We start from the raw sequence: 25,294 nt of genomic DNA, 5'->3' as shown, positions 1-25,294 counted from the left end.
GGTGCATATATGTTTAGTATTGATATTGCTTCATTGTCTATGCTACCCTTTAGCAAGATATAGTTTCTTTCCTAATCTCTTTTAATTAGATCAATTTTTGCTTTTGCTTGATCTAAGGATGGCTACCTCTGTTTTTTTGACTTCACCTGAAGCATAATAGATTCTCCTCCAGCCTTTTACCTTTACTCTGTTTGTATCTCCCTGCTTTAAATGTGTTTCCTGTAAACAACATATTGTAGGGTTCTGACTTTTGATCCAGTCTGCTATACGCCTCCACTTTATGAGTTCATCCCATTCACATTTATGGTTAAAATTACTAATTCTGTATTTTTTGCCATTTTATTATCCCAAGATTATGCTTTTCTTTTTCTTGCCCCCCTTAACTCCCTCCCCAGTATTAAACTTATGGGTACTACTTGCCTCATGCAGCCTTCCCTCTTTAGAATCCCTTTCACCCCCTTTGAATCCCTTCCTCTTTCTTATACCTTTCCTTTATTACTCTTTTCCTTTTCCCTTTTCCTCTCCCACTTTTTAATGAAGTGAGAGAAATCTCTCTGTAAATCAAGTATGTTATTTTCTCTTTGAAATAAATCTGATGAGAGTAAGATTCACACAATGTTCCTCCCCCTCCCTAAATTCTCTCAGATATGATAAGTTTACTTTGCCTCTTCATGGGATGTAATTTACCTTTTGTTATCTCCCCTTTTCCATTTTTCTTATACTATCCCCTTTCCATTTCTATTTCCCTTTTTTTATATCAGTAAAGTCAAATTACACATGCATTCTTTATGTATGTCCATAACAGAAATATAGTTCTCAAGAGTTCTTTTACCTTTTTCTGCTTCTCTTGAGTCCTATAGTGGGTCAGATTTTTTGTTTAGCTCTGGTTTTTTCATTAGAAACAAATGGAATTCATCTGTTTCATTAAATGTCCATCTTCTTCCCTAGAAGAAAATGCTCAACTTAGCTGGGTAGTTTATTCTTGGCTGCATTCCAAATTCTTTTGCCTTTTGGAATATCATATTCCAGGCCCTTCGATCCTTTAATGTAGAAGCAGCTACATCCTAATTGATCCTTATTGTGGTTCCTCGGTGTTTAAATTTTTTTTTCTGGCTACTTGTAATATTTTTTCTTTAGTCTGATAGTTCTGAAATTTAGCCAGAATATTCCTTGGAGTTTTTATTTTAGCGTCTCTTTCAGAGGGTGTTCGATGAATTCTTTCAATGCCTATTTTATTTTCTGATTCTATTACCTCTGGGCAATTCTCTTTGATGATTTCCTGTAAAATAGTATTTAGGCTCTTTTTTTCATCATAATTTTCAGGAAGTCCAATAATCCTCAGATTATCTCTCCTAGATCTATTTTCCAGGTCTGTTGTTTTTCCAAGTAGATATTTGACATTTTTTTCTATTTTTTTCATTTTTTTGGTTTTGCTTGACTGATTCTTGATGTCTCAATGAATCATTCATTTCTATTTGTTCAGTTCTGATTTTTAATGAGTTATTTTCTTCATTAGCTTTTTTTTTTTTTTTTTTTTTTTTTTTTTTTTTTTTTTTTTTACTTTTTGTATATGTCCAATTGAGTTTTTAAGTGAGTTACTTTGCTCTATGGAATTTTTTTCCATTTCACTAATTTTTTTAATGAATTATTTTCTTTTTCCAATTCACAAATCCTACTTTCCTGGGAGTTCTTTACTTTTTACAATTCACAAATTCTGTTTCCCTGCCCTCCCTGGGAGTTCTTTACCTTTTCCAGGTCACATTTCAGCAAGTTGTTTTCTTTTTCCACTTTATCAAATTTTTCTTTAAGTGAATTATGTGCCTTTTCTGTACTCTCTTGCAGAGCTTCTCTTTCTTTTCCCCATTTTTCTTCTAGCAATCTTTTAATATCTTTTATAATTTCTTCTAGGAGAGCCTTGTGTGATGGGGACCAAGTTACATCCCCCTTTGGGTTTTTGTCTGGAGACTGTCTGCTGTTAGTTTCCTCAAGGGTTGAAAAACTGCTCTCTTTCTGTATAGAAGCTATCAATGGTTAGCATATGCTTGGCTTTTTTACTTATTTTTTTAAAAACCCTTAGGGTCTGTCTTTAAGGCAAGGAGGTTACCAGCTTCCTCTGCACAACAGGGATAGACAGATATATGGACAGTAGCTGTCCTGCAAACGGGCTGCTAAGTGCGGTGGAGCTACAGAAATGCCTTGGGAAGAGCCCCTGACTGGAAATGTCACTGCCTTAGGAAGAGCAGCCGCACTTTCAAAAAGTACTACTAGAGCCCCAATGAGCCCCACTGTACCAATAGCTGGCTGCCCTAGGACTAACAGCTGAGTAGTGAAAGTGTCACTGCCACAGGCAGAATCCACTGTGCAGATCAGTGACTGTCCTGGGAAAAACCCCAGACTGGAAGTGTTTCTGCCCTGGGAAGCGCTGTGGAAGTTCTATATAGATGCCCCTGGCAGAGTCCTCCTGTTGTGCAGATTTGTGGCTGCTCTGGCAAAGCCTCCCTGGTGATTAGAAGTGTGACTGCCCCAGGCAAAAGTCTGCTGCAGAATGGGGCTGCACAGCTCTGTGTGTGTGTGTGTGTGTGTGTGTGTGTGTGTGTGTGTGTGTGTGTGTGGTCTGTGCTAAGTCACTTCCAGTGTTAGATGGGTGTAGCCAGATCTTGTTAGATTCTGGCATTTTTTGGAATACCTTCTACCTTTGGCTTTAACTTCTCTGCTGATCTACTGCTTTGCAACTAAAGCAGAGCAACCAACCTGTGATGGACTCCTCCCTGCAAATATTCCACCTGTGAGACCACCGCTGCCCCATCTGCTCAGTGTACTAGCCTTTGGTTCTGCCTCCCTGCCTGTGCTGGCCTGCTCTCCTCCCCGCCCTCCCCACCCCCCAATCAGAACACCTTTTCTGGTGATCTTCCAGATTATCTTTCTGGTAATTTGTTGTACTCCCAATATTCCTGGATTTCACCAGTCAAGCATTATTTTTGAGGCTGAATTTGGTAATTAGTAGTGAGGGTAGAAGGGAAGCTTAGAATGACCCGTGTATCTTCTCCGCCATCTTGGCTCCACTCCCTACTTTGTTACTTTGTACAAAGTACATTTCACTTTCATCAGCTCAGATTTTTCTGAAATCATCTGCTCACTATTTCTTATAGCATAATAGTCCTCCATCATAAACCACATATCACAATTTATTCAGCCATTTCCCAACTGATGGGTTGACCTTCAGTTTCCAATTCTTGGCCCCAAAAAGGAACTGTTATAAATATTATTGTACATATAAGTCCTTTTCGTTTTTGTTATTTATCTCTCTGAGGATACAAACCTAATAGTGGTATTGCAAGGTCAAAGGGTATACATGACTTTATAGTCCTATGGACGTAATAACAAATTTTTCTACATGATGGGAGTGTGAAATGGTAATTTCCCTTTAATCTGTAAAATTATCACTCTGAAATTCTGTCCCCTTTGATTCCTGGCATCCCAGAAAGTCTATGAGAGAGAGCATATCCTCCTGGCTGGCCTTTTCTAAGGCAAATCATCCCATTGATAACCTTTTCAGGAAATTCCAAATTCCAGAAGCCTTCAAAAATGATTTCCCATTCAATTGGAGATCTAGTCCTGAGGACTTTGGCTTTCTTTTCAACCTGAAACTGGAGCTTCAAGATTCCCTATTAAAGGGCAATTTTAAACTCACTTTTTTTTTTTTTTTTTTTTTTTTTTTTTTTAAGTGCAGACAGAAATTTCATTGCCCTGGGCTTGTCTAGAAAATGAGAAACATATTCAAAGACCAAGTGTTCTGCAGGATGTAAGATTTGTTGAGGTTACAAAGTTAAACTCATTTCTTTGCAGAATGTCCAAAGCAGGACTATGCCTTGTCCCCTTGGTATAGCTGCCCGACGGGACCCTGCCCACTGAGAAGACATTCTTTTCTCAGTGCCAGCCTCCATTTCCCTAATAGGACTTTGCCACTATGAAGTCAGTCTCTTAACAAAGCTGACTTCTCATCCAACAATAAACTTCCATTTTTGCCACCTAAAACTCTTTGGGTATGTGAATTCTTTCACAAACTACCTGTACCTCTGACTAAAAGGGGATTTCCACAATTCTCTGACTGCCACTAGAACCCCATCATACAAAATGGTTGAATCCATTCACAAAAACCACAAAAATGAGACATTAATTTTTCCTATACATCCCTTCCAACATTTACCATTTTCCTTTTCTGTCCTATTAGTCAATCTAATAGCTATGTAGTACTTCAGAACTGTTTTAACTTCCATTTCTCAAACCAATACTGAGAGCATTTTTTCATATGCCTATAGAAAGCGTTAATTATTTCATCTGAAAACTTGGAGAATATTTTTTATAAATCTGACTCAGTTTTCTATACGTTTGAGAAATGAGGTCCCTATCAGAGAAACTCAAAGGTTCAATGTTTGGACATAAAGAGTGATACTGTAAGCAAGTTAGAACCACAAAATGGTCTACTTCTCACATTTGTGGAGAAGGAAGGAATTTATAAAGTACATTATGGAAAGTAAAATGGATAATTTTGATTCTATTAAATTAAAAACTTTTTATACAAACAAAACCAACATTGACAATATTAAAAGGAAAGCAATAAACTGGGGAAAAAATTATGCCCAAGGGTTCCAATAAAAGCCTTATTTCTAAAATATTGAAGCCTCATTTCTAAAATATTAAAATATTGAGAACTGACTCAACTTTATAAAAATACAAGCCATGGGGCAGCTAGGTGGCGCAGCCTTGAAGTCAGGAGGACTTGAGTTCAAATCTGGACTCAGATACTTAACACTTCCTAGCTGTGTGACCCTGGGCAAGTCACTTAACCCCAGCAGAAAAAGAAAAAGAAAAAAATACAAGCCATTCTCCAATTGATAAATGGTCAAAGGATATGAACAGACAATTTTCAAGTGAAGAAATTTAAACCCTTTCTAGGTATATGAAAAAATGCTCTAAATCACTATTATCAGAGAAATGCAAATTAAGACAACTCTGAGATACCACTACACACCTTTCAGATTGGCTAAGATGACAGAAAAAGATAACGAATACATTGTTGGTAGAGTTGTGAACTGATTCAACCATTCTGGAGAACAATTTGAAACTATGCCCAAAGAGCTGTCAAACTGTGCATACCCTTTGATCCAGCAGTATCTCTACAGGCCTGTACCCCAAAGAGATCACAAAAAGGAGGAAAGGGACCCACATATGCAAAAATGTTTCTAGCAGCCCTTTTTGTAGTGGCTAGAAACTGGAAACTGAATGGATGCCCATCAGTTGGAGAATGGCTAAAGAACTTATTGTAAGGGGCAGCTAGGTGGCGCAGTGGATAGAGCACTAGCCTTGAATTCAGGAGGACCTGTGTTCAAATCTGGTCTCAGACACTTAACATTTCCTAGCTGTGTGACCCTGGGCAAGTCACTTAGCCCCAGCCTCAAAAAAAAAAAAAAAAAAAAAAAAAAAAAGAACTTATTGTATATGAATGTTATGGAATATTATTGTTCTATAAAAATAAAAAAAAAAAATCAGCACGATGATTTCAGAGAAGCCTGGAGAGACTTACATGAACTGATGCTGAGTGAAGTGAGTAGAACCAGGAGAACATTGTACACAGCAACAGCAAGACTATACAATGATCAATTTTAATGGATGTGGATCTTTTCAACAGCAAAGCAATTCAGGCCAGTTCCAATGATCTTATGAGAACCATCTATCTACATCCAGAGAGAAGACTATGGAAACTGCATGTGGATCATAACATAGTATTCTCACTTTTTTTGCTGTTATTTATTTGCATTTTTGTTTTCTTTCTCATTTTTTCCTTTTTGATCTGATTTTTCTTGTGCAGCATGATAATTATGGAAATAAGTATAGAAAAACTATATGTGTTTAACATACATTGGAGGGAAGGAAGTGAGGAAAGGGAGGAGAAAAACATTTGGAACACAAGGTTTTGCAAGGGTGAATGTTGAAACCTATTTATGAATAGGTTTTATTAGATCAATAGATAAGAAAACCTATTTATGAATAAGTTTTGAAAATAAAAAAGTTTTAAAATAAAAATAAGCAAAAACTGAGAAACTTGCTTCAACTTTTTTTCCATAATGATTCTTGCTAATTGTATTTTCACTTTTTATTGTATTCTTCTCTCTTTCACCTGTCCCTCCTCAAATGAAACTCAAAATTTTATTTTAAAAATATTGAAAACTGTCTTTAGATGTAATTGAAAAAAATAAAATAAAATACTATTTAAACATTAATAACAATGTTCTAGTTCTGCTCACTTCACACTCACTTCTGCTAACAACACTTCATCTCAATCCTTCCAGATTCTTCCGAAACTATATTATTCATCATTTCTTATAGCACAATAATATTCCATCAAAATCATATATAACTTGTTTAACCAATTTCCCAATTTATGGGCATCCCCCTCAATTTCCAATTCTCTGCCACCCACCCCAAAAAACTGCTATAAATATTTTTGTACATAAAGATCCTTTCCCCTTAAAAAAAAAAAACAAAAAAAACCTACAGATTTATTTGAGTTATAGTTCCAAATCGCTCTCCAGAATGGCTAGATCAGTTCACACCACCACCAACAATGCATTAGCGTCCCAATTTTTCCATTCCTTAAAACATTTATCATTTTCCTTATTTGCATATCAGTCAATATATAGGTGTGAGGTGGTAACTCAGAATTGGTTTTTTAAATTTCAATAGTATTTTATTTTTTCAATTATGTAAAGATAAGTTTTCAACATTCATTTTTATAAGATTCTAAATGCCAGGTTTTTTTTCTCCCTTCCTCCCTTACCTCCCCCCCCAAAGACAGCAAGCAATATGATTTAGGTTATATATACAAATATTTTAAACATATTTCCATATTCGTTATCTTGTCAAAGAAAAATCAGAACAAAAGGGAAAAGCCACAAGAAAAAAAAAGCAAACCCAAAAAAGGTGAAAATAGTATGCTTCAATCTGCTTCAGTCTCCATAGCTCTCTCCTCAGAGTTGTTAATCAATAGTGAGCATGCTTTTATGACTATAAATAGCTTTCATTTCTTCTTTTGAAAACTGCTTGTTCAGATCCTTTGATCATTTATCAACTGAGGAGGACTCATTCTTATAAACTTGAGGCCTTTATCAGAAAAATAATTTTTGTAGGATTCTACTTTTTTTTTATTTTATTTTATTTTATATATATATATATATATATATATTTTATAATATTATCCCTTGTATTCATTTTTCCAAATTACCCCCCTCCCTCTATTCCCTCCCCCCGACGACAGGCAATACCATACATTTTACATGTGTTACAATATAATCTAGGTACAATACATGTGTGCGAATATCATTTTCTTGTTGCACAATAAACATTAGAAGGATTCTACTTTTTAACCCACTCTGCTATCCATTTCACTTTTATAGATGAGTTCATCCAATTCTCAGGTTTGATTACTGTGTATTTCTCTCTTTCCTTTTCTTTCTGTTTCTGTCCCCATCTTTCATCCTGTCCCTCTTCAAAAATGTTTTCCCCCAATCTACTCTCCCTTTTATCAGCCCTATTCCCTTCTCTTATCTCCTTTCCTTCCTACTTCCCTTTAGGATAAGACTGATTTCTATACCCAATTGAGTCGGCATGTTATTCCTTCTTTGAGCCAGTTCTGAAAAGATACAAATGACCCCCAACCAAAAATTAAACTCGAAATACAAAAATTAAAAGGAGAAATCAATAAAATTGAAAGTAAAAAAACTATTGAATTAATAAATAAAACCAAGAGTTGGTTTTATGAAAAAGCCAATAAAATAGATAAACCTTTGGTAAATTTGATCAAAAAAAAGAAAGAGGAAAATCAAATTGATAGTCTTACAAATGAAAAGGGGGATCTTTCCACCAATGAAGAGGAAATTAGAGAAATAATAAGGAGTTACTTTGCCCAACTTTATGCCAATAAATTTGATAACTTAAGTGAAATGGATGACTTTCTCCAAAAATATAGGCTCCCTAGATTAACAGAGGAGGAGATAAATTGCTTAAATAGTCCCATTTCAGAAAAAGAAATAGAACAAGCTATTAATCAACTCCCCAGGAAAAAATCCCCAGGGCCAGATGGATTCACATGTGAATTCTACCAAACATTTAAAGAACAATTAGCCCCAATGTTATATAAATTATTTGAAAAAATAGGGGATGAAGGAGTCCTACCAAACTCCTTTTATGACACAGACATGGTACTGATACCTAAACCTGGTAGATCGAAAACTGAGAAAGAAAATTATAGACCAATCTCCTTAATGAATATTGATGCTAAAATCTTAAATAAGATATTAGCAAAAAGACTTCAGAAAATCATCTCCAAGATAATACACTATGATCAAGTAGGATTTATTCCAGGAATGCAGGGCTGGTTTAATATTAGGAAAACTATTAATATAATTGACCATATTAATAATCAAATTAATAAGAACCATATGATCATCTCAATAGATGCAGAAAAAGCATTTGACAAAATCCAACATCCATTCCTACTAAAAACTCTTGAGAGTATAGGAATAAATGGATTATTCCTTAGAATAATCAGGAGTATATATTTAAGACCATCAGTAAGCATAATATGCAATAGAAATAAACTGCAACCTTTCCCAGTAAGATCAGGAGTGAAACAAGGTTGCCCACTATCACCATTACTATTCAATATAGTACTAGAAACGCTAGCCTCGGCAATAAGAGCCGAGAAAGAGATTCAAGGAATTAGAGTAGGAAATGAGGAAATTAAACTATCACTTTTTGCAGATGACATGATGGTATACTTAGAGAACCCCAAAGACTCTGCTAAAAAGCTACTAGAAATAATTCAAAATTTCAGCAAAGTGGCAGGATACAAAATAAATCCACATAAATCCTCGGCATTTTTATATATCACTAACAAAATGCAACAGCAAGAGATACAAAGAGAAATTCCATTCCAAACAAATGTTGAGAGTATAAAATATTTGGGAATCCATCTACCAAAGAAAAGTCAGGAATTATATGAGAAAAATTACAAAACACTTGCCACAAAAATAAAATCAGATTTAAATAATTGGAAAGACATTCAGTGCTCTTGGATAGGCCGAGCGAATATAATAAAGATGACAATACTCCCCAAACTAATCTATTTATTTAGTGCTATACCAATCAGACTCCCAAGAAACTATTTTAATGACCTAGAAAAAATAACAACAAAATTCATATGGAAGAATAAAAGGTCAAGAATTGCAAGGGAACTAATGAAAAAAAAACTCAGAGGAAGGAGGTCTAAGTGTACATGATCTAAAGCTATATTATATAGCAGCAGTCACCAAAACCATTTGGTATTGGCTACGAAATAGACCGGTAGATCAGTGGAACAGATTAGATACAAAGGACAAAAAAGGGTACATCTATAGCAATCTAATCTTTGACAAACCCAAAGATTCCAACATTAGGGATAAAAATTCATTATTCGGAAAAAACTGTTGGGAAAACTGGAAATTAGTATGGCAGAAATTAGATATGGATCCACACTTAACACCATATACCAAGATAAGATCAAAATGGGTCCATGACTTAGGCATAAAGAGGGAGATAATAAATAGATTAGAGGAACAGAGGATAATCTACCTCTCAGACTTGTGGAGGAGGAAGGAATTTATGACCAGAGGAGAACTAGAGATCATTATTGATCACAAAATAGAAGATTTTGATTACATCAAACTAAAAAGTTTCTGTACAAATAATACTAATGCAAACAAGATTAGAAGGGAAGTAACAAATTGGGAAAATATTTTTAAAAACAAAGGTTCTGACAAAGGTCTCATTTCCAAAATATATAGAGAACTGACCATAATTTATAAGAAACCGAACCATTCTCCAGTTGATAAATGGTCAAAGGATATGAACAGACAATTCTCAGAGGAAGAAATTGAAACTATATCCACTCACATGAAAGAGTGTTCCAAATCACTACTGATCAGAGAAATGCAAATTAAGACCACTCTGAGATACCACTACACACCTGTCAGATTGGCTAAGATGACAGGAACAAATAATGACAAATGTTGGAGGGGATGTGGGGAAATTGGGACACTAATACATTGCTGGTGGAGTTGTGAAAGAATCCAGCCATTCTGGAGAGCAATCTGGAATTATGCCCAAAAAGTTATCAAACTGTGCATACCCTTTGACCCAGCAGCGCTACTACTGGGATTATATCCCAAAGAAATACTAAAGAGCGGAAAGAGACATATATGTGCCAAAATGTTTGTGGCAGCTCTTTTTGTTGTAGCTAGAAACTGGAAGATGAATGGATGTCCATCAGTTGGAGAATGGTTGGGTAAATTGTGGTATATGAAGGTTATGGAATATTATTGCTCGGTAAGAAATGACCAGCAGGAGGAATATAGAGAGGCCTGGAGAGACTTAAATCAACTGATGCTGAGTGAAATGAGCAGAACCAGAAGATCACTGTACACTTCAACAACAATACTGTATGGGGATGTATTCTGATGGAAGTGGAAATCTTCAACATAAAGAAGATCCAACTCACTTCCAGTTGATCAATGATGGACAGGGGTAGCTGCACCCAAAGAAGAAACACTGGGAGGGGAATGAAAATTGTTAGCACTAATATCTGTCTGCCCAGGTTGCATGTACCTTCGGATTCTAATGTTTATTGTGCAACAAGAAAATGATATTCGCACACATGTATTGTACCTAGACTATATTGTAACACATGTAAAATGTATGGTATTGCCTGTCGTCGGGGGGAGGGAATAGAGGGAGGGGGGGTAATTTGGAAAAATGAATACAAGGGATAATATTATAAAATATATATATATATATATATAATAATAATAAAAAGAAAAGAAAAGAAAAGATTCAAATGTTCTTTTGAACCTCTTTTATGTGAGATAATTTGCCTTCCTTTTTTCTCCTCTTTCTTCTTCCAATGAAGAATCCCTCTCTTATCATCCCATCAGTCAATTCCTACCTGTGTCTTTGACTGTGTATGCTCTAACTGCCGTAATAATGATAAAGTTCTCAGGGGTTACAAGTATCATCTTCTCATGTAAGAACATAAAAAGTTTAACCTTATTGAATCCCTTATGATTTCTCTTACCTATTTACCTTCTTGTGCTTCCCTTGAATCTTCTATTTAAAAGTCAAATTCATTATATATCCATTTTTCCTCATATTATACCATTTTACTCTGTTGGTGATTCTTGGTTGTAATCCTAGATTCTTTGCCTCTGGAATATTCCAAGCCCTCCAATCTTTTCATGTGAAGACTACAAAAGCTTGTATTATCCAGTCTGGGGCTCCATGATATTTGAATTGTTTTTTTTTAGGCTTCTTACAACATTTTCTTCCTAACTTGGGAATTTGGCTATAATATGCCTAGGAACTTTCACTTTGGGGATCTTTTTCAAGAATTAATCAGTGGATTCTTCCAATTTCTATTTTACCTCCTCTGATTCTAGGCTATCAGGGCAGTTTTACTTGTTAATTTCTTGAAATATGATGTTTACACTCTATTTGTGATCATGGCTTTCAGGCAGTCCAATTATTCTTAAATTATCCCTCACTGATGTATTTTCAGGATCATTTGTTTTTCCAATGAGATAATTCACATTTTCTTCTATTTTTTTTTCATTTCCTTTGACCTGATTTTATTATTTCTTGAGGTCTCGTAAAGTCATTTACTTCCACTTGCACAATTCTAATTTTTAAGGAATTATTTTCTTCAGTAAGCTTTTGTGCTCCTTCTTACATTAGGCCAATTCTGCTTTTCCGAGTTTTTCTCACCAGTGAAATTTTTGTGCCTCTTTTACAATTTGATTTAATCTATTTTTTAAGGTTATTTTCTTCAGTAAGTCTTTGTGCCTCCTTTATCATGTTCTTGGCTTTTTTTTTTCATCATTTTTCACTCATTTCTTTCCCCAATTCTTCCTCTCTCTTATTTGAAATTTAAAATCCTTTTTCAGATGTCCCAACAATACTTTCTGAGACCAAATCACATTTTGCTCTGAGGCTTTGCACACAGTTATTTCTCTTTCCCTTTCCCTGACTTTCCTATATTTACTTGTGAAATTTTTACATGTCTTCTAATCCTGTTCATATTTGAGAAGAATCCCAGACTTTTGAAGGAAATGTTTTGTATTGCTATTGTAGTATGCCACTTAGAAAATGCCTTTTTAAAAGTCAATTGTATTTATTCTCTGGCTATAATAGGAGTAAAATTAAATGTATTGATGAGGACCATGAGCTAAAGTTTCTGCACATAGTGTTTTGACACAGCTGTCTTCTCAGTTTGTCACCATAGTAACTTTTTACATTCCAGTTCTTTTTTACTTTTTGCTCTTTTTTCCACCTTTTTCATGACTTTTAACTTTATGTTAAAGTTGGGCTCTGCTCTTGGGGTTGAGGAGGCATGATGCAAGCTTCCAGTTTTTCATGTTGCTGTTTTCAGGGTTTATAAATTTTTAGTTCTTACAAAATAGTATGATCTAAGAGGAGATGGAGTTACTGCTCTCTGGCCTATGCTCTGGTATGTGAGCACCCACAAGGTTTTTTTTCAACCATGGAACTGTGACCAGGGTCTCTGTTCTTACTAGTGCTCTTCCTCCACTCTAGGATTGGGATCTGGAACTGCATACACAACAAAATCTAGCATCTAAAGCCAATAAAGAGAGCATCCCTTGTAACCTCCTTCTAACTAGTTGTCAGATCGCTCCCCCTTACTTTCTGTGGACTAAGAACTCCAGAAGCTTCCATCCCATTTACTTCAGTTGCCTCTAAGGTCTGCTGCTGATTTTCTAGGGTTTTACTTTCACCCCAGTAAGATAGACCTTTTCTACTAACCTACTGACCAAGAAAATTGTTTCACTCCTTTTGCTGGCTCTGCTGCTCCAGAATTATTTTGAGGCAATATTTTTAAAGCTGCATAGAGGGGAATTTGGGAGAGCTCAGAAGAGATTCTGCCTTTACTCCTCTATCTTGGCTCTGCCTTCCACTTTAGGATTTATAAAACATGTTCCTCATAGTTATGGCAACAGAAAGAAATACAACTATTATTCTTTAGCTTTCACAGATGAGGAAACCAAGATTCAGGGAAGTAACTTACCCAAAATCTTATGACAATTAAGGGGGAAAGCGTGGTGACATCAAATCCCATTTCCCCCAAGGTAATAACTATGTCAAAAGATGTTAGTTTGTCAAGAAGCCACAATCACTAGGCTTAAAGGGGTTTGGATGAGATAAAGGATGAGAACAAAACAATTCAAACACTATGCCACATAGCTCACTGTCAGGGCAGTTGGCCTAAGCCTTCTCAGGCTATGTCAGAGGATCTATACAAATTGGAAAGCCATTCAATACTCAGGAATCAAGGGCATTTTATGGTATAATCAAGCTACTTATTCCTCTCCCAGTAATAAGAAACTTATTTAATCTGCAGAATAGGTGGCAAAACTACAGCAACACTAAATACTTTTTACTAGTATTATCTAACACAGACTAAGGTTGTAGATGCAAAATTGGTTAATAACTAGTAAGCAATTAGAACTCAGCTTTGGCTTTAATGTTCCAGGACATGATGAAAAATGTCCTGGGGAAACCTGGAGTAAATGTATCAGAAAGGGGAAGGCCAAGACCCAACCAATGTAAATTAATTAAAAAATCTCTGGGGCAAAACAGTTTATAGGATTATAATATCTAATATATTATCTATAAATATATAAATATATCTATAAATATCTATTTTCAACAAATAGAAAAAGGACTTTCCTACTCCAACTTCCTTCCCCACCCCCAAACTGGCTAGAAGTTGCTTTCTCCTACCTCAGAAACTTTGTATTCACAGGTCAACTTCTTGCCCTTAACTCCTTCATTTAAGGTGAGGATGAAACCAATGTAATCTGCATATGCCTGCAGAGAAAGAGAGAGAAAGAATCAGCCCTATCACCATGATCCTAACAAGAAAGCTAACAAGGTTTTCTCAGTTCTAACTATTCTGCATACATCACACCAAAATGTTCCAAGGCTCTTAAGCCCTGGTTATAGAGAATAAAACAGCATCTAAAGCCAATCCCCCATCTACTCCTATCCACCTCCATCTGCCAAACTCCCAACTCTAGGTTCTCTGCAAATACAATTCCTTCAATGGACACTGTTGGGCAAACATGAATCACTCAAAGACACACACCCACATGACCCCTTCTCCCAACCCAGGCACTCCAACAACTGTATGTTTTTCATCTTCTTTTTAGTCCACCCCATAAAGGATGAGACAGAGTTACTTTCACCAAGGGCGAGAAGCAGTCTCGACCTGTTGTCATCAAACCAATAACAGGTTCCTCTTCACACATATCAAGCTTCTAGCTATGTTCCTCATATTACCCCAAATCTAAAGGTAAAGCTACCACAGGAATAAGCAACCTCTGAAATGTCTAATATTAAGACGTTCCAAAAAAAATTACTAAAGGTGGTCTGCCTACTGCCCGACCCTTTGGCACATTTTCCCTCACTGCCCAGACAATGAGATGCTTCTTTAGAAGCACTCTGAACTCACAAATAATCATCATCTAGGATGCCAGCTTTCCTGTAACAAGATCCTCTTTGGTCAATAATAAAAGAATATAATCTGGATAAAATCTATAAGCCAGAGTCAGGAAAATTTCTATAAAACTCCCCAAAGACTTCCTTCCTCAAGAAACACCATGCATTCAATTTCTGAGCATATAGCAAACTTAAGAATTAAGTGCTTAGGCAATAACTAAATGTAAAGAAAGCTACCATACTAATCTGTACCCAGGGAATCTTCTAAGTGCTGATGTAATAAGAATTCAAGTCTAAAAAACACAGAGGGAAGTGAAACAAACAAAAGAGAAGGTGCATGGTATCATCAGTCTGGAAGACTTTCTCTGATTCTACACATCTCTGGAACTTCTGCCACAGAAAATGAGGACATATGTTTGTAAATACTATGTCTGGGGGTCCTTCCATTAATTTTGCTCTACACTCAAAAAATAATCTTGACGCCAATTCAAGCCCCTAATATCCTACTCCAAATCTATGTAAGCTATGGGAGAATAAGAATCAGTATGTAACAAAGTCAAACAACTTACTTCTGGTGCCCAAAAAAATGAATTCTTGATTTCATCCCCATATATAGCTTTACTGGGCAAAATACAATTACAAGAAAAATAGATAATCATTATAACATCTCCACAAAAAGCTAGTGTTTGATAATCAACACTCTCTTCTCTTCTAATCCACAAAAACATAACTATTTGCTTCTCAGCCAAAATCTCCAGAGACTTGACAGTTGAAGAAGGTTCATCCTGTTCCAGAAAATGAGGCAATTCAGCTACTTAACATGGGGGAAATGAATTTAGGTGTTGAAGAAGTCTACCAAATGGCTTAATCAAAATTTTAATTTCAGGTCTATATTCAGGACTTTTACTTTTCAAAACTCCAAAAAGAAAGCAAAGGGCTAAATTTATGTTTTGGGTGCCCAGTCCTTCATCATTTAGTTTCTCATACAGTAATATAGCAAATTACTGTAAAATGCAAGTATATTAATGGCTTATGAGAATAAGGACAGATTTTTGGGTCCTAATCCCAAAACATCTTCTACAGAAGCTTATGCAACTAAGAACTTTTCTTGTAGAAGATAAAATAATGGTTTCTCTCCCAATATTTAGGGCAGCAAGGTGGCTCAATGGATAGAGCATCACATCTGAATTCAGGATGTTCACTTTGTGAGTTCAGATTCTACCCCAGATACTTTCAATCTGGATGACTCTGGACAAGTAATTTAACTCTGAGTTTGCCTCAGTTCTTCATCTGGAGAAGCAAATGGGGAATCACTCCAGCATCTCTGCCAAGAAAACCTCAAATGGGGTCACAAGAAATTAATGTTTAGATAGTCCAAACTCCAGGCAAGTAAGGCTGTTACCTGAATTCCCCAATCCTCACTGCACAGAAGCTCCTGGTCACAAAGGAACAAAATCACAGCACCATTCCAGTTCTGACCCTAGCATAGCTTCCCGAAACATGAAATATTTTCCCCCACCAACCCAGCCCACTTGTACCTGAGACCGTTTCCACTTGCCCATGTCAGGAACTGTATTTATCTCCTTCTTTGGAATCATGAAGTTATGAGTAGTAGGAGAGGTCTCCTCCAAAGAGTCTGAATGAAAAAAAAAAAAAAAAGAAAGAAAGAAAAAGAAAATAGCTTCTGAATCAAGTCAGATTCTTTCTCTAGTCTTGATACTTCTTAATCTAAACTCCCCAAATATAAAGCTGGACGCCCATTAACTTAGTCAAAAATAAGCCAATGACGTTTTCCCTTTTGATTTCTTTACAAGAAATTATACAATACAGATTGTTCAATTTATGACTAACACATACAAAATATGATCACTTGCTTTTGGCTCTTCTTTTCCTCTCAGTAAACCATCTCAAACAAACCACCATGGGAAACAAAGTGGCTTCTAAAGAATCTATGGATTCAAAGGTCAAGAATAGTCTGCGTTGGTGGTATAGTGATGAGCATAGCTGCCTTCCAAAATTCAAGAATGGGAAGAAGCTATAAAAAACAGAAATAGCTTAAGAGAGCTAATCTGGACAAGCTTCTAGGTAGGACTGATATGACTGTTTAGTGATCCTTTGCCAAAAAAATACCTTCTTCCACATATCCTGATATTCCCTTCCATTTTGTTTTACTTTCTGAAATTTTATCACTTAAAATAACCCTCTGAGTTAATAAGCTTCTTCTTGAAAAATGGACTCATCTCTGAAAAAAAAAAAATCAATCATATTGGCATTTATTAGTCTAATTCAATTCTTTTTTCCTAATACGTAAATTGAGATATATTATACTGAAGAAAAGTTTTATTTGAAGTGTAGGTAATTTGGTAGTTTAAGAACATTCAAGGTGATAGGACAAACCTGAGTAGGGTAGCAAAGTTGGGGAAGGGGGAGTATGAGGACACTGATTGCCTGAAAACCTGAGAATAGCAAATAAGAAGATGCCACATTTTGATCTATACATTTTTTTCTACAATGGACCCTGCTATCTGAAATATGGACCCCTGCTCCCAAGACCTACAATTAAACTAGTGCAATTAGCAATGAACTATTAATTTCAACAACTTTACTCTCTGAGGTAAATAAATTAATATCTGTTAAGTCTAAGAACCTATTTGTAGAGAGCTGGAACTCTGAAAATATATACTTGAATCAAGGACAGCAGGGTGCTTATAGTTAAGCACCTACTCAATGTGAGATAATAGTTCCCTAAACATATATTTAATGTGACATGGTGATCTAATGGTTGCACATGCTCAGTTGCTGTAGTGATGTAATTGTACTGAAGTATTTAAGGGCTGGGAAGACTGGGAATGGATCTCTCAGCCACAAACACAGAGAACACTCAAGACTCTAGACTCCAAATTCTAGACTCCTTTGACCAGCCTCGTGGTGGCCCTCCTGCCTTCATCACTTTTCCACCTAAAGACCAAGACCCATCAGAGATCCTCCAGAAAGCTAGTCTGGACATTACATCTATCAACATTTACAACATCATTTCTATGGTAAAGTGCTAGCTAAGTTCCAAAATAAAACTCAATATAGTATTTAGAGAAATTCCTAAAGCAACCTGGGATTCTCATTCTTGGGTAGCCCTGGGACAAGCATCATCATAACATACACAGAAGTGACATCTGGATATGTAATAATAAAAAGCAGCCCTTAAAATGAGCCTTAAAATGCAAGTATGTGAAAAATGTCATATTGAATCCAGTTCAGCATACCTGACCCAAGAATCAATCAATAATAGACACTAAAGATACAAATGCAAAAGTAAAATAATCCTGACCTTGAAGAAGCTTATATTCTACTAGAATATTCACAAATGAGTAATCACAAGCTGTGTACAAAGTAAATACAAACTTCTGGGAAGGTTACACTAATTGTGAGAAACAAGAACTTCTTAAAAAGGGCACTTAACCTCAGCTTTGAAGTGAGCTAATATTTACAAAATGTGAAGTGAATAAAAATATTTAGGCATGGGAATCAGCCTGTTCAAAGAGATAAAATTAAGAGATAATGATGTAATATTACATCAAACAGCTGATATACCAATTTAACTACAGCAATGAATACCTGGTAAGGAGTAATGTATAATCATCATCAAAAGGGCTTTAAAGACCAAACAACACCTAACATCTTATACCAAGATAAGGTCAAAAAGGGTTCATGATCTAGACAAAGAATTATATAAAACAAATTGGAAGACTAGAATAGTTTACCTCTTAGATTTGTAAAGGAGAGAGAAATTTGTGACCAAAGAACTAGAGATCATTATTAATCATAAAATAGATAATTATGATTATATTAAAAAGTTTTTGTACAAACAAAACTAATGCAAACAAGATTAGAAGGGAAGCAATAAACTGGGAAAACATTTTATATTCAAGGGTTCTGATAAAGGCCTCACTTCTAAAATAGAAAACTGACTTAAATTTATAAGAATTCATTCTTATATTCTCCAGTTGATAAATAGTCCAAGGATATGAATACACAATTTTCAGATGAAGAAATTGGAACTATTTCTAGCCATATGAAAAGGTGCTCCAAATCACTACTGATCAGAGAAATACTAAATTAAAACAATTCTAAGATAAATCTCAGATTGGCTAGGGTGACAGGAAAGGATAATAAATGTTGGAGGAGATGTGGGAAAACTGGGACACTGATGCATTGTTGGTGTAGTTGTGAACATACCCAACCATTCTGGAGAGCAATTTGGAACTATACTCAAAAAGTTATCAAACTGTGCGTACCCTTTGACCCAGCAGTGTTTCTACTGGGCTTATATCCCAAAGAGATCTTAAAGGAAGGAAAGGGATCCACATGTGCAAAAATATTTGTGGCAGTCCTTTTTATAGTGGCTAGAAACTGGAAACTGAGTGGATGCCCATCAATTGGAGAATGGCTGAATAAGTTATGGTATATGAATGCTATGGAATATTATTGTTCTGTAAGAAATGACTAGCAGGATGATTTCTTTATATATATATATATATATATATACATATAGCTTTTTATTTACAAGATATATGCATGGGTAATTTTTCAGCATTGACAATTGCAAAACCTTTTGTTCCAATTTTTCTCCTCCTTCCTCCCATCCCCTCCCCCAGATGGCAGGTTGACCAATATATGTTAAATATGTTAAAGTATATGTTTAAATACAATACATATATACATGTCCATATAGTTATTTTGTTGCACAAGAAGAATCGGACTTTGAAATAGTGTACAATTAACCTGTGAAGGAAATCAAAAATGCAGGTGGACAAAAATAGTAGGATTGGGAATTCTATGTAGAGGTTCATATTCATCTCCCAGAGTTCTTTTGCTGGATGTAGCTGGTTCATTTCATTACTGCTCTATTGGAACTGATTTGGTTCATCTCATTGCTGAAGAGGGCCACATCCATCAGAATTGATCATCATATAGTATTGTTGAGTATATAATGATCTCCTGGTCCTGCTTATTTCACTCAGCATCAGTTCATGTAAGTCTCTCTAGGCCTTTCTGAAATCAGCCTGCTGGTCATTTCTTACAGAACAATAATATTCCATAACATTCATATACTACAATTTATTCAGCCATTCTCCAATTGATGGGTATCCACTCAGTTTCCAGTTTCTGGCCACTACAAAGAAGGCTGCCACAAACATTCTTGCACATGAGGATTCCTTTCCCTTCTTTAAGATCTCTTTGGGATATAAGCTCAGTAGAAACACTGCCAGATCAAAGAGTATGCAACAGTTTGATAACTTTTTGATCACAGTTCCAAATCGTTCTCCAGAATGGCTGAATGTACTCACAATTCCACCAACAATGCCCCAGTTTTCCCACATCCCCTCCAACATTCCTCATCTTTTTCTGTCATTCTAGCCAATCTGACAGGTGTGTAGTGTATCTCAGAGTTGTCTTAATTTGCATTTCTCTGATTAATAATGACTTGGAGCATCTTTTCACATGGCTAGAAATAATTTTTTTTTCTTTATCTGAAAATTGTTCATATTCTTTGACCATTTATCAATTGAAGAATGGCTTGATTTCTTATAAATTAAGAGTCAATTCTCTATATATTTTGGAAATGAGGCCTTTATCAGAATCTTTTGACTGTAAAAATGTTTTCCCAGTTTATTGCTTCCCTTCTAATCTTGTCTATTAGTTTTGTTTGTACAAAAACTTTTCAATTTGATATAATCAAAATTTTCTATTTTGTGATCAATAATGATCTCTAGTTCTTCTTTGGTCATAAATTCCTTCCTCTTCCACAGGTCTGAGAGGTAAACTATCCTATGTTCTTCTCATTTATTTATAATCTCATTCTTTATGCTTAGGTCATGAGCCCATTTTAACCTTATCTTGGTGTACAGTGATAAGTGTAGGTCAATGCTTAATTTCTGCCACACTAATTTCCAATTTTCCCAGTAGTTTTTGCCAAACAATGAGTTCTTATCCCAAAAGCTGGGATCTTTGGGTTTGTCAAACACTAGATTATTAAAGTTATTGACTATTTTGTCCTTTGAACCTAACCTATTCCACTGAATAACTAGTCTATTTCTTAGCCAATACTAAATGGTTTTGGTAAGTGCTGCTTTCCCCCCCCCCCCTGAGGCTGGGGTTAAGTGACTTGCCCAGGGTCACACAGCTAGGAAGTGTTAAGTGGCTGAGACCAGATTTGAACTCAGGTCCTCCTGAATTCAGAGTTGGTGCTCTATCCACTGCACCACCTAGCTGCCCCTGTGCTGCTTTATAATATAGTTTTAGATCTGGTACAGCTAGGTCACCTTCATTGGATTTATTTTTCATTAGTTCCCTTGAAATTCTTGACCTTTTGTTTTTCAATATGAACTTTGTTATTATTTTTTCTAGGTTATTAAAATAGTTTTTTGGGAGTCTGGTATAGAGCTAAATAAATAATTAGTTTAGGTAGTATTGTCATCTTTATTATATTTGCTCACCCTATCCAAGAGCATTTAATATTTTTCCAATTGGTTAGATCTGACTTTATTTGTGTGAAAAGTGTTTTGTAGTTTCAGCAGGATGATTTCAAAGAGGCCTGGAGAGAATTACATGAACTGATGCTAAGTGAAATGAGCAAAACCAGGAGATCATTATACACAGCAACAAGAAGACTATACAATGATCAATTCTGATGGACTTGGCTCTCCTCAACAATGAGATGATTCAAACCAGTTTCAATTGTTCAATGATGAAAAGAACCATCTACACCCAAAGAGAGAATTGTGAGAACAGTGTGGAACACAACATAGCATATTCAATCTTTCTGTTGTCATTTGCTTTCATTTTGTTTTCTTTCTCAGTTTTTTTTTTCCTTCTTGATCTGATTTTTTTTTTCGTGCAGCAAGATAACTGTATAAATATGTATACATATATTGGATTTAACATATATTTTAACATATTTAACATGTATTAGATTACCTGCCAGTTAGAGAAGGGGGTGGAGGAAAGGAGGGAAAATTTGGAACACAAGGTTTTACAAGGATTAATGTTGAAAAATTATCCATGCATATGTTTTGTAAATAAGAAGCTTTAATTAAGGGAAAAAAAAAAGATCAAATGGATAAGTGTATATGCTATTCTAAAGGCAGTAAGAAACTACTGAACTTCACCAGCAGGGAAGTAACAGTCAGATGGTCACTTTAGGAATATTGTTTTGAAAGAATTAGAAAAGAAAAAAAAAATGAATACAGAGAAACTAACTAGGAAGTTATTGCAACACGGCAGGCAAATGGAAAGGGCCTAGACTAGGGTATTTGTGGTATAAATAAACAGAAAAAAGATGTCACAGATGTTGAACAGGTATAATGGTTAATTAACATTTGGCAACTGGAAGGAGGGAAGAAAGGAAGGTGAGTGAAAAAAAGTTAATGTATTAATAGCAGTAGTTAATTGCATCAGGAGCTAATATTTAAACAGTATTTTAGTACTTTATAAGTGTTTTACATATATAACCCCATATTCATAACTCTCTAAGGCAGATGTTATTACCCCCATTTTATAAATAAAGAAGCTGAGGTACAGAGATGTCCCTAGGTATTCTGGGCAGAATTTGAACTTGGGTCTTACCTACTCCAAGTAAATGATACTATCCATTGCATCACTTAGCTACCTCAAGTAGTTACCAAAAATGAGGATGAGAAGTTTTTCATACAAACTTATTGTATAATCAGCCATCTGAAATTGGGTTGTTTTAATAGTATGGGAAGCTTCTCTCAAATACTTTAAAACTACAAGAGTTTATCACGCCATGGAAAAGGCCCAAGTCATCAGGGCAGGACAGGTTGAATTACAGCAAAAAGAGCATAGTAGCTTTTGCAAATGTCATAGTATCATTTCTCACATTTATTTGTTCAACATCAGGTGACCCCTTTCACAGATCTAACCAAATTCCACTCCAGGTGACTGCCCTACTTTAAAGCTATTTATTGCTTCTCTGCCCCCAAAATGCCCATCCCTGGAAAATCTTCCATTTCTGGATGACGAGCCTGTCCATTACAATCTCAGGCTAATTGTTAAAAAGCAGGAGAGGTTTCCACAGCATGTCAGGGTTAGGAAGAACTTGGGTCTCAGCAAGTTCAGAAGACATCACTAATTTTGGGCTTGGAAAACTATATGTCAGGATCATATTTCTATTAAATAAAGGATAAGACTTAGGAGATACTTTAAAAATTTCTTTGAGCTTTAAAATTTTGTAATTCTTCTCTCCTCATAACTTTTCATCATTAATATAACTAGTTTCCTCCAATCAGTTTTTTGAACAAAATTCATTATTTCCTCCCTTCTATCCAGCCTTCTTCCTCCAGCTAACCAAATCTTCAACCCCTATAAACCCACTCTAAAATGTCTTTCTCTAGGGTATCCTAACTTTTTCCACTCAAGACCATCTTTTATCCAAGAAATTTTTACATGATCTTAGATATATAAAATAGATATCCAAATCAAACATTTACTTTTACATTTACAAATCACTTTACATTCAGTAATGAAATGGAGTCTCAAACCATAGTTTAAGAAGCTAGGCTCTTAGATCATTTTCTTCCTATCACTCAACTCTTCCCCCTTTAACAAATACCCTATCTTCTTAAAGTCACCAAACTCCTCTTTTACATCCTCAGATTGCTTCCATACTTCATTATTCTCTCCTCTAAATCCCCAAATTCTTTCTATTAGGCCTTCCAAGAAAACAAATCTTCCCCTCATCTTGCAAAGTCAAAGAATTTCAAGCTGGAAACTTTAAAAAGATGCCCCCAATTCCATTTTACAAATAAGGAAACAAAGTTCCAAGAAGCTAAGCAATTTATTTGGCCAATCATATAAGTAGTAGCACCAGGATTGGAACTCAGATCCTCAGTCTGAGTCCTAAATTAGCCTTCTCCCCTGCAATCCTACCTGGAATCATCTGCCCCTCATCCCCTTAGTCCCTGGGCCTCCTCCATCCCCTCAGTCCCTAGGCCTCCTCCTGCTTCTCCATCCCTTCAGTCCCGGGGTCTCCTGTACCCCCATCCCCTCAGTCCTTGGGCCTCCTCCTGTCCTCCTGTCCCCTCAGTCTTTGGGCCTCCTGTCCCCATTCCCTCAGTCCTTGGACTTCCTGCCCCTCATCCCCTCAGTCTCTGGGCCTCCTATCCCTACCCCCTCAATCCTTAGACCTCCTGCCCCTCATTCCCTCAATCCCTGGACCTTCTCTTCCCACCCCCATCCCCTCACAGTCCTTAGGTCTCTTCCTGCCTCCCCATCCCCTTAATCCCTGGGCCTCCTGTCCCCCTATCCCCCTCAGCCCTTGGGCCTCCTCTGCCTCCTCTCTCCTTGGTCCCTAAGCCCCCTCCACTCCCTCAGTCCCTGGACCTCCTCTACCCCCTTTCCCCTCAATCCCTGGCCCTCTTCCATTCCCTCAGTCCCTGGGCCTTCTGCCCCCCCCATCTCCTCGGTCCCTGGGCCTCCTTCATCCCCTCAGTCCTGGGCCTTCTGCTGCCCCCCCATCTCCTCGGTCCCTGGGTCTCCTCCCACTCCCTGAATTCCTGAGCCTCCTCTGCCCCCTTTCTCCTCAGTCCCTGAGCTCCCTCCATTCCCTGGGCCTCCTTCATCCCCTCAATCCCTGGGCCTCCTTCATCCCCTCAGTTCCTGGGCCTCTTTCATCCCCTCAGTCCCTGGGCCTCCTTCATCCCCTCAGTTCCTGGGCCTCCTTCATCCCCTCAGTCCCTGGGCCTCTTCCCATTCCCTCAGTCTCTGGGCCTCCTGCCCCCCCATCCCCTCAGTCCCTGGGCCTCCTCCATTCCCTCAGTCCCTGGGCCTTCTGCCCCCCCCATCTCCTCGGTCCCTGGGTCTCCTCCCACTCCCTGAATTCCTGAGCCTCCTCTGCCCCCTTTCTCCTCAGTCCCTGAGCTCCCTCCATTCCCTGGGCCTCCTTCATCCCCTCAGTCCCTGGGCCTCCTTCATCCCCTCAGTTCCTGGGCCTCTTTCATCCCCTCAGTCCCTGGGCCTCCTTCATCCCCTCAGTTCCTGGGCCTCCTTCATCCCCTCAGTCCCTGGGCCTCTTCCCATTCCCTCAGTCTCTGGGCCTCCTGCCCCCCCATCCCCTCAGTCCCTGGGCCTCCTCCATTCCCTCAGTCCCTGGGCCTTCTGCCCCCCCATCTCCTCGGTCCCTGGGCCTCCTTCATTCCCTCAGTCCTGGGCCTTCTGCTGCCCCCCCACCTCCTCGGTCCCTGGGCCTCCTTCATCCCCTCAGTCCTGGGCCTTCTGCTGCCCCCCCATCCCCTCAGTCCCTGGGTCTCCTCCCACTCCCTGAATTCCTGAGCCTCCTCTGCCCCCTTTCTCCTCAGTCCCTGAGCTCCCTCCATTCCCTGGGCCTCCTTCATTCCCTCAGTTCCTGGGCCTCCTTCATCCCCTCAGTCCCTGGGCCTCTTCCCATTCCCTCAGTCTCTGGGCCTCCTGCCCCCCCATCCCCTCAGTCCCTGGGCCTCCTCCCATTCCCTCAGTCTCTGGGCCTCCTGCCCCCCCCCATCCCCTCAGTTCCTGGGCCTCCTTCATCCCCTCAGTCCCTGGGCCTCCTTCATCCCCTCAGTTCCTGGGCCTCCTTCATCCCCTCGGTCCCTGGGCCTCCTTCATCCCCTCAGTCCCTGGGCCTCCTGCCCCCCCC

General features: G+C 37.5%; 1 protein-coding gene across 2 annotated transcripts in view; it reads right to left on the bottom strand.

The window, feature by feature from the left end:
• Nucleotides 1-25,294, bottom strand: part of PTPA (protein phosphatase 2 phosphatase activator) — a 51,388-nt gene that overhangs the window by 25,262 nt on the left and 832 nt on the right. The window contains exons 2-3 of one of the 2 annotated variants that reach the window (XM_074293808.1): nt 16,143-16,240; nt 13,888-13,974 (exon numbers count right to left, since the gene is read on the bottom strand). In XM_074293808.1, coding sequence (XP_074149909.1) covers nt 13,888-13,974; nt 16,143-16,240 — 185 coding nt within the window. The remainder of the gene's footprint in view (nt 1-13,887; nt 13,975-16,142; nt 16,241-25,294) is intronic. The other variant, XM_074293809.1, reaches the window with a different exon arrangement.

Source organism: Sminthopsis crassicaudata, chromosome 2 (genome assembly GCF_048593235.1).
Source record: "Sminthopsis crassicaudata isolate SCR6 chromosome 2, ASM4859323v1, whole genome shotgun sequence".
NCBI lineage: Eukaryota > Metazoa > Chordata > Mammalia > Dasyuromorphia > Dasyuridae > Sminthopsis > Sminthopsis crassicaudata.
This window is presented reverse-complemented; position numbering and strand designations above follow the sequence as displayed.